The sequence below is a fragment of the Oncorhynchus clarkii genome, chromosome 31 (genome assembly GCF_045791955.1).
Source record: "Oncorhynchus clarkii lewisi isolate Uvic-CL-2024 chromosome 31, UVic_Ocla_1.0, whole genome shotgun sequence".
NCBI lineage: Eukaryota > Metazoa > Chordata > Actinopteri > Salmoniformes > Salmonidae > Oncorhynchus > Oncorhynchus clarkii.
In genome coordinates, this window is record NC_092177.1 from 13,001,755 (window position 1) to 13,014,296 (window position 12,542).

Sequence of the window (12,542 nt, forward strand, 5' to 3'; positions counted from 1 at the left end):
GAGGGAAACTAATTGATACAGACATCATCAACAGCTGTTGAAATAGGTAATTGTCTCGTCGGATCATTGCACAGATATCCTGAACGATCTAGAATTCTGTTCACGTTGGAAAAACTTCACAGAGAACCAAAGACCCACCAGCGATCACACCCTGATTAGAAACATCTCAATCGCCCAGTCCACCTGTTGTCTCATGCATGTTGACTGGTCTGACCGTATAGGGCCCTGGTCAAAAGTACTGCAAGAGATAGGGACTGGGGTGTCATTTCAGACACAGCCTGCCTGGGTCCTGTAAGCAGCACCTCTACGGCAGGAGACAGGGACACTGTTATCTCTGGCCTGGTTCCACAGACTGTTTGTTATTCCATGGAGTCAGTCTGTACCCTTCCCTCCGATCACTGAGGAAACTACTGACTCTGCTCTCAGTAAACATGGCTACTTCCCAGAATGACAACGACAGATCCAGTCAACAAACCACAAACTAACCACTGACTTCTGATAGAGACACCCGGAGACTTGGGAGAGGAAATTATATTCTGTGTAGAAGGGTAAAGATAGAGCAGAGAGTTGACGAGAGGAGAGAGGTGACGGGAGGGCTGATGTGACACTGGCTCAGATCATTAAGGCTAGGGGAGGTGTGGCACAGCAGCGATGATAAATTGACAGTTAAGTCATTGAATGCAAAAAGCCATGTGTGCCCAACCCCCCCCCCCCAAAAAAATGATGTGTGAAACTCAAGAAAATGGTCCATGGAAAAACAAATGGAACATGGTCCATTTGGACCAGGATCTTTCTCTTTCTTTATCTGTCTCTCTCTGTATTTATCTCTCTCTCTCTCAGCCTCTGTCTCTCTCTCTGTCTCTGTCTCTCTCTATCTCTCTCTCCCTCTTTCTCTGTCTCTCTTTCTCTCTCTTTATCTGTCTCTCTCTCTTTATCTGTCTCTCTCTCTTTATCTGTCTCTCTCTAAGTCTCTGTCTCTCTCTGTCTCCCTCTCTCTTTATCTGTCTCACTCTCCCAGTCTCTGTCTCTCTCTCTCTTTATCGGTCTCGCTCTCTCATACTCTGTCTCTCTCTCTCTCTGTCTCTATCTCTCTCGCTCTCTCTCTCTGTCTCTCTGGGTCTCCCTCTTTCTCTTTCTCTCTCGCGCTCTCTCTCTCTGACTCCCTGTCTCTCTGGGTCTCCCTCTGTCTCTTTCTCTCTCTTTCTCTCTCTATCTCTCTCTCTCTCTCTCTCTCACCAATTAGTCATGATGATATATGCCATACATTCATGTGTGCAAACATTTCATGTATGGGGGTGGACACAGAGTAAAACGATCTTCTGGATTTATGAGCCAGTCTGGTTTCTGTGGTTTCTGACATATTTAGATGCTACATGATACATGATAAGAACGTATAGATATCTTAAACAACAAGGTGAGGTAGATGAAACAATCTACATGATCTCTCTCTCTCTAAATATACATTCAACTTGCAAACCTACTGGTGAAATGTAACAAATTCCTCTCCTGTCCTCAATCTAGTCTCACCTGTGCTACCCGCTCACCATTCATCCTCTATCCTTCCATCCCGTCTCATCTCAGTGACTTGGTGAAGTGACAATGGACGATAACCCTGAAACATGTCTGTCTGTTCCAAAGGTTGTTCACTTCCCTTAGCAAGGTGAGGGGGTTAAAGTACAATTGTTAACCCTTTACTGCAGTTCCCGTTCGGGTCCGTTCCGTCTGCAGCTCCACCCCCACCCGCCTCTCCCCTCCCTGAGCTCCCGTCTGCAGCTGGGTCACTGTCCTCCGAGCTCCCCTTACTCCTCCCTCCCTGCTGCTCACTCTGCCAGCTGTGTCCGCTGTACACGTATCCATTAGTAGGCCCTATGTTGGGGAACCGGACCTTCTTGATGCACAGGATCTCCTTGAATGCATATCTGAACTCAGGGCTCCTGCAGTAGATCAAGGGGTTGAATGCGGAGTTGGCGTAACCTATCCAGTTGAGTATCCTGAAGGCGAGTCCGATGTCCCCTACCTTCCAGATGGCTACCACCACGTTGAGGACGAAGAAGGGTAGCCAGCACAGTGTGAAGATCCCCATGATGATCCCGAGGGTCTTCAGGGCCTTGTGTTCCCGCAGGCAGAACTTGGTCTTCCTGAAGCCTCCTCCAACTCCTCGGCTCTCATTGTTATTCTCCACCCCTCCTCCTCCTCCTGCGTTGTTGTTGTTATGGGCGTGGAAGCGCCCCTCACTGCGGTCGATCTTGCGTAGTTGCTGCTTGGCCTCCTGGAACACGCGGCTGTAGACAAACACCATGACGACTAAGGGGATGTAGAAGGAGATGATGGAGGAGGTGATGGCGTAGGCTGTGTTGGTGTTGAAGTCACAGCAGTTGCTGTTCTGGATGCAGGCCTTCGCCTCCGCGTCGTCACTGATCCACCACTTCATGTGGATGGGTAAGAAGGAGATGAGTCCAGCGATCACCCACACCAGCAGGACCACCACGCGTGCCTTACACTTGGTCAGCAGAGACTGGTAGCGGAACGGAGAGGTTATGGCCAGGTAACGGTCCAGCGCTATCACGCAGAGCGTCTCGATGCTGGCCGTCACACACAACACGTCCGTGGCAGTCCAGAACTCACACCAGAAGCTGCCGAAGTGCCAGGTGTTGAAGATGATGTAGCAGGCGCCGAACGGCACCACGATGAGACCCATGACCAGGTCGGCACAGGCCAGAGAGGTGATGAAGCAGTTGGTGATGTTCTGCAGTCTCTGGAACCGGTAGATGGCTATGATGACCAGGATGTTGCCAAACACGATGCCAACGACCAGCAGTGACATAACCATGCCTAGGAGGACCATCTCCACCTCACTGTAACCTGGTTCGCCGCCAGCCGCCCCGGCCCATGATGTGTTGGCTGACTCGGTGACGTTGAGGGAAGGCACAGGGGGGGTGCAGCTGCCCATTGTCTAGAGGTAGGAGATGGAGAGAAAGAAAGAGAGAGGGAGAGAGAGAAAGAGAGATGGAGAGAGAGAAAGAGAGATGGAGGGAGAGAAAGAGAGAGGGAAAGAGAGAGAGAGAGAGAGGGAAAGAGAGAAAGAGAGATGGAGAGAGAGAAAGAGACGGGTAAAAACAAGAAGCAGGTTAAGCTACAAAAAAAGAGAGGGAGAGAGCGAGGGAAAGAGGGAGAGAGAGAGGGAGAGAGAGAGGGAGAGAGGGAGGGAGGGAGAGAGAGAGGGAAAGAGAGAGGTAAAGAGAGAGGGAAAGAGGGAGAGAGAGAGGGAAAGAGAGAGGTAAAGAGAGAGGGAAAGAGGGAGAGAGAGAGAAAGAAAGAGGGAAAGCGGGAGAGAGGGAAAGAGGGAAAGAGGGAGAGAGAGAGGAAGAGCGGGAGAGAGGGAAAGAGGGAGGGAAAGAGGGAGAGAGGGAGAGCGGGAGAGAGGGAAAGAGGGAAAGAGTTGAGAGAGAGGAAGAGTGGGAGAGATGGAAAGAGGGAGAGAGAGAGGGAAAGAGGGAGGGAGAGAGAGAGAGGGAAAGAGAGGGGTAAAGAGAGAGGGAAAGAGGCAGAGGGAGAAACCGCGTGAGGGGCTTAGAACCTTCAGGATACAACAATGGGTAACTTGAGTGAAATAACCATGACTTAAATAACCTGTTGTCCATGACAACAGCAGACAGAAACAAACAAATAAACAATACATGTACAAACCTCCACAGGTTGTGGTCCCTGTCCAACCTCCCATATACGTTGTCATAAAAGTCTTCTTCAGGTTTGAGTAGTTCCTCAGTGTATAGTTTCCCACATCCTTCTGTCAGCTCCCCCTCTCTTTTGCTCTTACACTAGCTCTCTCTGTCACTCTCTCTCTCTCTTTCTGTCTCGCTTTCTCCCTCAGTGCCGTGCAGTGCTTCTGCTAATGTCGCTCCCAGGCTGTCTGTCAGAACCCTTATAAGATTCAGCGATGACATCATAGCATGACCTCAGCCAATCATATGCCTAGAATGACGGGAGCGCTGAAGGCTGCAGTGAGGTGAGTTTGAACAGAGGGGAAGAGAGACTTTGAGAGGGAGACAATAATGCATGCAGAGCAGAATTAGGGCTTTAGCGACTAATTATCCAAATCTATAAAAGTGCCTTTAAATTCCACAACCACCTAAAGGAAAGTGATGCCTCAACCTACAGAGAGATGAACCTAGAGAAGAGTCCCCTCAGCCAGCTGATTCTGGGGCTCTATTCACAAATATAAATAGACACCACATAGCCCCAAGACAGCAACCTAATTTGACCCAACCAAGTTATGAGACAATTTAATGAGAGCTACTTGAAACATTGGAAAGAATCAAGAAAAAAAACTGAGCATGCTGGAATGCTATTTGGCCCTAAACAGAGAGTACACAGTGGCAGAATACTTTACCAATGTAACTGACTCATAATGAAGAAAAGTATTGACAATGTACAGACTGAGTATAGCCTTGCTATTGAGAGAGGTTGCCTCTTCCATGCCGACCCTTGGAGGGGTGAGTCACACGAGTGGGTTGAGTCACTGACATGATCTTCCTGTCGGGGTTGGTGCCCCCCTCTTGGGTTGTGCCGTAGCAGAGATCTTTGTGGGCTATACTCAGGATGGTAAGTTGGTGGTTGAAGGTATCCCTCTAGTGGTGTGGGGGCTGTGCTTTGGCAAAGTGGGTAGGGTTATATCCTGCCTGTTTATCCCTGTCCGGGGGTATTGTCAAACAGGGCCACAGGGTCTCCTGACCCCTCCTGTCTCAGCCTCCAGTATTTATGCTGCAGTAGTTTGTGTGTTGGGGGGCTAGGGTCAGTCTGTTATATCTGGAGTATTTCTCCTGTCTTAACCGGTGTCCTGTGTGAATTTAAGTATCCTCTCTCTAATTCTCTCTTTCTCTCTCTCGGAGGACCTGAGCCCTAGGACCATGCCTCAGGACTACCTGGCCTGATGATTCCTTGCTGTCCCCAGTACACCTGTCCGTGCTGTTGCTCCAGTTTCAACTGTTCTGCCAGCGGCTATGGAACCCTGGCCTGGTCACCAGATGTGCTACCTGTCCCAGACCTGCTGTTTCCAACTCTCTAGAGACAGCAGGAGTGGTAGAGATATGATCGGCTATGAAAAGCCAACTGACATTTACTCCTGAGGTGCTGACCTGTTGCACCCTCGACAACCACTGTGATTATTATTATTTGACCCTGCTGTTCATCTATGAACATTTGAACATCTTGGCCATGTTCTGTTATAATCGCCACCCGGCACAGCCAGAAGAGGCCACCCCTCATAGCCTGGTTCCTCTCTAGGTTTCTTTTTCCTAGCCACCGTACTTCTACACCTGCATTGCTTGCTGTTTGTGGTTTTAGGCTGGGTTTCTGTACAGCCCTTTGAGATATCAGCTGATGTAAGAAGGGCTTTATAAATACATTTGATTTGATTTGATTTGCCATAGGCAGATCTGGCTCTCAAGAGAAGACAGGATATGTGGTCACTGACCACAAACTGTGTAAACCGAGCTGCGACCATATTTTGTGTATGATACACAGTGAGCTCCAGAAGTATTGGGATAGTGACACATGTTGTTGTTGTTTTGGCTCTCTAGTCTAGCACTTTGGATTTGAAATTATACAATCACTCTGAAGTTAGCTTCATAGTGATTGTCAGCTTTAATTTGACCTTGGTTTTGGGTTAACCGTTTCGAAATGACTGCACTTTTTGTACATAGTCCACACATTTTAGGGGACCAACAGTATTCGGACAAATGTACTTATATTCGTTTTAACTTTCTCACTGTCACATGTTCCCATGTTCATAGCACACAATGACTACACATGCACACAAACTTGTGACTACACATTTTTCAATGCATTTGCTGTTTGTTTTGATTATGTTTCAGATTATTTTGTGCCCAATAGAAAGGAATATATATTTTTTTACACTTCTACATTAATGTGAATGGTACCATGATCACGTAGAGTCCTAAATGAATCATGAAAAATGATCAGTGACAAAATTACAGCTGCACAAATAGCATACCCCCCCAAAAATGCTAACCTCCCCTGTTATTGTAATGGTGAGAGGTTACCATGACTTGGGGGTATGATATAAAATGCTAACCTCCCCTGTTATTGTAATGGTGAGAGGTTACCATGACTTGGGGGTATGATATAAAATACTAACCTCCCCTGTTATTGTAATGGTGAGAGGTTAGCATGACTTGGGGGTATGATATAAAATGCTAACCTCTCCTGTTATTGTAATGGTGAGAGGTTACCATGACTTGGGGGTATGATATAAAATACTAACCTCCCCTGTTATTGTAATGGTGAGAGGTTAGCATGACTTGGGGGTATGATATAAAATGCTAACCTCTCCTGTTATTGTAATGGTGAGAGGTTAGCATGACTTGTGGGTATGATATGAAATGCTAACCTCCCCTGTCATTGTAATGGTGAGAGGTTAGCATGACTTGTGGGTATGATATGAAATGCTGACCTCTCCTGTTATTGTAATGGTGAGAGGTTAGCATGACTTGTGGGTATGATATGAAATGCTAACCTCCCCTGTTATTGTAATAGTGAGAGGTTAGCATGACTTGTGGGTATGATATGAAATGCTAACCTCTCCTGTTATTGTAATGGTGAGAAGTTAGCATGACTTGGGGGTATGACATGAAATGCTAACCTCCCCTGTTATTGTAATAGTGAGAGGTTAGCATGACTTGTGGGTATGATATGAAATGCTAACCTCTCCTGTTATTGTAATGGTGAGAGGTTAGCATGACTTGTGGGTATGATATGAAATGCTAACCTCTCCTGTTATTGTAATGGTGAGAGGTTAGCATGACTTGTGGGTATGATATGAAATGCTAACCTCCCCTGTTATTGTAATAGTGAGAGGTTAGCATGACTTGTGGGTATGATATGAAATGCTAACCTCCCCTGTTATTGTAATAGTGAGAGGTTAGCATGACTTGTGGGTATGATATGAAATGCTAACCTCCCCTGTTATTGTAATAGTGAGAGGTTAGCATGACTTGTGGGTATGATATGAAATGCTAACCTCCCCTGTTATTGTAATAGTGAGAGGTTAGCATGACTTGTGGGTATGATATGAAATGCTAACCTCTCCTGTTATTGTAATGGTGAGAGGTTAGCATGACTTGGGGGTATGATATTTGTGCGTCTGTCACAAACGTCGTCAGGGAAATGACGGGACTAAGGTGCAGCGTGGTGAGCGTACATTTTCCTTTATTTAGAATGTCACCAGCAAAACAAGAAACACCACAGACGACCATGCAGCTTACTAGGGCTATACAGGCTAGGGCTATACAGGCTAGGGCTGTACAGGCTAGGGCTATACACACTAGGGCTATACAGACTAGGGCTATACAGGCTAGGGCTATACAGGCTAGGGCTATACAGACTAGGGCTATACAGGCTGGGGCTATACAGACTGGGGCTATACAGACTAGGGCTATACAGGCTAGGGCTATACAGGCTAGGGCTATACCGACTAGGGCTATACAGGCTAGGGCTATACAGGCTAGGGCTATACAGGCTAGGGCTATACAGACTAGGGCTATACAGGCTAGGGCTATACAGACTAGGGCTATACAGACTAGGGCTATACAGGCTAGGGCTATACAGGCTAGGGCTATACAGGCTGGGGCTATACAGACTGGGGCTATACAGGCTAGGGCTATACAGGCTAGGGCTATACAGGCTAGGGCTATACAGACTAGGGCTATACAGACTAGGGCTATACAGGCTAGGGCTATACAGGCTAGGGCTATACAGGCTAGGGCTATACAGGCTAGGGCTATACAGGCTAGGGCTATACAGACTAGGGCTATACAGGCTAGGGCTATACAGGCTAGGGCTATACAGACTAGGGCTATACAGGCTAGGGCTATACAGGCTAGGGCTATACAGACTAGGGCTATACAGGCTAGGGCTATACAGGCTAGGGCTATGCAGGCTACGGCTATACAGGCTAGGGCTATACAGGCTAGGGCTATACAGGCTAGGGCTATACAGGCTAGGGCTATACAGGCTAGGGCTGTACAGGCTAGGGCTGTACAGGCTAGGGCAATACAGGCCAGGGCAATACAGGCCAGGGCAATACAGGCCAGGGCAATACAGGCCAGGGCAATACAGGCCAGGGCAATACAGGCCAGGGCAATACAGGCCACTAACACAGACAACTACCCACAACTAAGGTGGGAAAACAGGCTGCCTAAGTATGATTCCCAATCAGAGACAACGATAGACAGCTGCCTCTGATTGGCAACCACATTCAGCCAAACACAAAGAAATACAAAACATAGAATGCCCACCCCACATCACACCCTGACCTCACCAAATAGAGAAATAAAACGGCTCTCTAAGGTCAGGGCGCGACACTCACTCATCATTACTCGGAATTCATTCAGGATTATACACTAAATATTCATGAAACATGTTCCTATTTCAATAAAATATGAGACCATAATCTGTGAAGGCTTTACTGTTTCCTGCTAGTTAGAGTTAATAGCCAGGCTAATACAGTATGTTACATACATAAGAGTTAGTTCTCCCAGCTGAGTGTAATTGGTTTGTAAGGTGATATAACCGTGGAGGGTAGTTCATGAAATCTGTGTTATTTCTTCTCTCTGCCTGGTGTTATGAGTCCTACTGGTGATTTATGATGTGGTTTATCTTCTGGCCCAGCCTCAGAAGGACTTTTCCCACTGACAAACCTGAGTGTGTGTGTGTGTGTGTGTGTGTGTGTGTGTGGAGGTGCGCGCGGGCACGGGTCTTTGCCCATGTGTGTCCATGCGTGTCTGTGAGTGTGAATAAGGACTATTCCCACTAACAACCCTCTGCCAACACTGCCAGCAACTCTGCTGTTTGTTCTCTTTCCATGCAGAACAGCACAGGAATCCAGCTTGTTTCAATAGCAGGATCGGTCTCTGAAAAGCTGCATGTCTTAGGTGTACAAGACCATAATGGAAAAAATATTAACTTTGGACCAAATAACGTGTGATCTGAGCTTTAGCCGTTCTTCCCACCCTGTCGTATGGACATATTTAAGACAAGATCTTTGAATTAGACATTTGCAGTATAAACTCAGTCTGAATATCACCCTACTTGAGTTCCTTTGAATTAGACATTTGCAGTATAAACTCAGTCTGAATATTACCCTACTTGAGTTCCTTTGAATTAGACATTTGCAGTATAAACTCAGTCTGAATATTACCCTACTTGAGTTCCTTGTATAAACAAATATGTGGAGGTTTCTCTTAGTTTTGTTCTTACTGCAATATGTCAGTATGTCATTCTTGTTTATAAAATGTCTAAAATAGCAAAATGATCAATTCTAAATCTTATACTGTGTACACTAAAGAGTTGGGCTAAATTCCATTACAAGTTACGTCTTTTCAAGGTCTCTCAAGCCTTGTTCATACTGCAGGTCTTAATGCTCATATCAGTTTTGTCCAAACAGGTTACAAGTGACCGAATCAGATATGTGTGTTCAAACAGCAGTCATTTGCTGACATGGTTACAGTAGTTGTTGTAGTAACCCCCCCCCCCCAGAACATTTTTGGTTGTACTACACAGCTGATTCAAATTCTAACCAACTCACTATCAAGGTCTGTCTATAGAAATGTTTCAGAAGATATTTGCATGGCAAGGCTTCCTGTCAATGAAGACTACAAGGAAAAGCTTGTGATATGATACATGCAAACATTCAGACATGCAAAGATTCCTGGATAAACTCATCTGATAAAACCCTACCAAGAGCACAGTAGTTAAACTCATCTGATAAAACCCTACCAAGAGCACAGTAGTTAAACTCATCTGATAAAACCCTACCAAGAGCACAGTAGTTAAACTCATCTGATAAAACCCTACCAAGAGCACAGTAGTTAAACTCATCTGATAAAACCCTACCAAGAGCACAGTAGTTAAACTCATCTGATAAAACCCTACCAAGAGCACAGTAGTTTAGCCCACACGTCTCCGAACCCATATTTTACAAAGTACATTTACAGAGCACACATTGTCGTCTACATATGACCTGTGGGAAAGATTTGAATGTGAAAGAAGAGGGACCTTGGTTATGATTAAGAGGTCTGGTTGTCTCAGAGAAGCAGTTCAATTATGATAAACCACTCTGGTGTATCAGTGGTTTCTCAGGTGCCAGTTGTAGTCTGCGGTCTGGTTCTGAGTTCTGGTTCTCAGTCCTTCTCCTTGTGAGTGTTGGCCTGCCTTTTCTCCAGCTCTGAACTGTGTCTCAGTGTAAAGAACGTATCCAAATTAACATTAGTGTGTGTGTGTGTGTGTGTGTGTGTGTGTGTGTGTGTGTGTGTGTGTGTGTGTGTGTGTCTGCGTGTATCTGTGTGCGAGTGTTTGTTCTCCAGTGTACGGCAGTGTTATCGGTTCTATTTGGCAGAGCACGAAACACACACACACACACACACACACACACACACACACACACACACACACACACAGGCAGAGACATGCACCAAATAGATTATCCATTAACTCTGTCAGAGCCGTGACACCCCTTCAACCCCTCATGCACCAAAGGAGACCAAAATCAATACTAGAATCAGTGAGAAAAATTCAGCCATGATTTCTGTTTCCACTAGAACACTTCTGAGTTCTGACACAAGTACCAGCTCTGAGTGACAGCGAGACCAATAACACATAACATATCAACCAGCCTAGCGTTCTGGGCTGGTGGTTCTTGGCTGTAGATCAGTGTCGAGGGTAACTCTACTGTGTGTGTCTCTGTCTGTGTGTGTGTGTCTGTCTCTGTATATGTCTGTCTGTCTGTCTGTCTGTCTGTCTGTCTGTCTGTCTGTCTGTCTGTCTGTCTGTCTGTCTGTCTGTCTGTCTGTGTGTGTGTGTGTGTGCGTGTGTCTGTCTCTGTATATGTCTGTGTGTGTGTGTGTGTGTGTGTGTGTGTGCGAGCGTGCGTGCGTGCGTGCGCGTGTGTGTCTGTCTCTGTATATGTCTGTGTGTGTGTGTGTGTGTGAATGAGAGAGAACATGCTGTCCCCTTTTGCCTTCCAGTATCAAGCAGACTGTAACACTGATTACCACTTTTACGCTGTTAGAGCTCCACCATAGAAACAGCATGGTTAGAATAGATATGCACTTTTACCCTGTTAGAACTCCACCATAGAAACAGCATGGTTAGAATAGATATACACTTTTACCCTGTTAGAACTCCACCATAGAAACAGCATGGTTAGAATAGATATACACTTTTACGCTGTTAGAGCTCCACCATAGAAACAGCATGGTTAGAATAGATATACACTTTTACCCTGTTAGAGCTCCACCATAGAAACAGCATGGTTAGAATAGATATGCACTTTTACCCTGTTAGAGCTCCACTATAGAGACAGCATGGTTAGAAGAGGTATACACTCTTACCCTGTTAGAACTCCACTATAGAAACAGCATGGTTAAAACAGATACAGTTGTTGTTGGAAGTTTACATACACCTTAGCCAAATACATTTAAACTCAGTTTTCACAGTTACGGACATTTAATCCTAGTAAAAATTCCCTGTCTCAGGTCAGTTAAGATCACCACTTTATTTTAAGAATGTGAAATGTCAGAATAATAGTAGAGAGAATGTTTTATTTCAGCTTTTATTTCTTTCATCACATTCCCAGTGGGTCAGAAGTTTACATACACTCAAGTAGTATTTGGTAGCATTGCATTTAAACTGTTTAACTTGGTTCAAACGTTTCAGGTAGCCTTCCACAAGCTTCCCACAATAAGTTGGGTGTATTTTGGCCCATTCCTCATGACAGAGCTGGTGTAACTGAGTCAGGTTTGTAGGCCTCCTTGCTAGCACACACTTTTTCAGTTCTGCCCAAGCATTTTCTATATGATTGAGATCAGGGCTTTGTGATGGCCATTCCAAAACCTTGACTTTGTTGTCCTTAAGGCATTTTGCCACAAGTTTGGAAGTATGCTGGGATCATTGTCCATTTGGAAGACCCATTTGCGACCAAGCTTTAACTGATGTCTTGAGATGTTGCTTCAATGAATCCACATAATTTTCCTTTCTCATGATGCTATCTATTTTGTAAAGTGCACCAGTCCTTCCTTCAGCAAAGCACCCCCACAACCTGATGCTGCCACCCCCTGTCACATTCTGACCATAGTTCTGTTATTTTATTCTTTGTTTTGGTATGGTCAGGGCTTGAGTTGGGGTGGGCAGTCTATGTTTGTTTTTCTATGTTGGTTTTTGTGTTCGGCCTAGTATGGTTCTCAATCAGAGGCAGGTGTCTTTAGTTGTCTCTGATTGAGAATCATACTTAGGTAGCCTTTTTCCACCTGGGTTTTGTGAGTGTTAATTTTCTGTCTAGTGTGTGTTGTCACCTTACAGAACTGTTTCGTTGATTCACGTTTATTATTTTGTTCCAGTGTTCAGTTGTGTTTTTTGAATAAATCAATATGGACACTTACCACGCTGCGTTTTGGTCCTTACTCCTCCTCAGACGAAGAGGAGGAAATCCGTTATACCCCCGTGCTTCACGGTTGGGATGATGTTCT

General features: G+C 45.6%; 1 protein-coding gene across 1 annotated transcript; it reads right to left on the minus strand.

Annotated features, from left to right (window-relative positions):
- Positions 1-788: 788 nt before the first annotated feature.
- On the minus strand, positions 789-3,912 carry LOC139391124 (adrenoceptor beta 2, surface a). The gene is made up of 2 exons (XM_071138668.1): positions 3,688-3,912; positions 789-2,953 (listed from the first exon to the last, which is right to left on the minus strand). The coding sequence occupies exon 2, from the start codon at positions 2,948-2,950 to the stop codon at positions 1,670-1,672; it is 1,281 nt and encodes a 426-aa protein (XP_070994769.1). The 5' UTR covers positions 2,951-2,953; positions 3,688-3,912; the 3' UTR covers positions 789-1,669.
- Between the last annotated feature and the right edge of the window lie 8,630 nt (positions 3,913-12,542).

Bases quoted from the DNA above. Each gene is read 5' to 3' on its own strand.
- LOC139391124 (XM_071138668.1), bottom strand. From the start codon at position 2,950: ATGGGCAGCTGCACCCCCCCTGTGCCTTCCCTCAACGTCACCGAGTCA.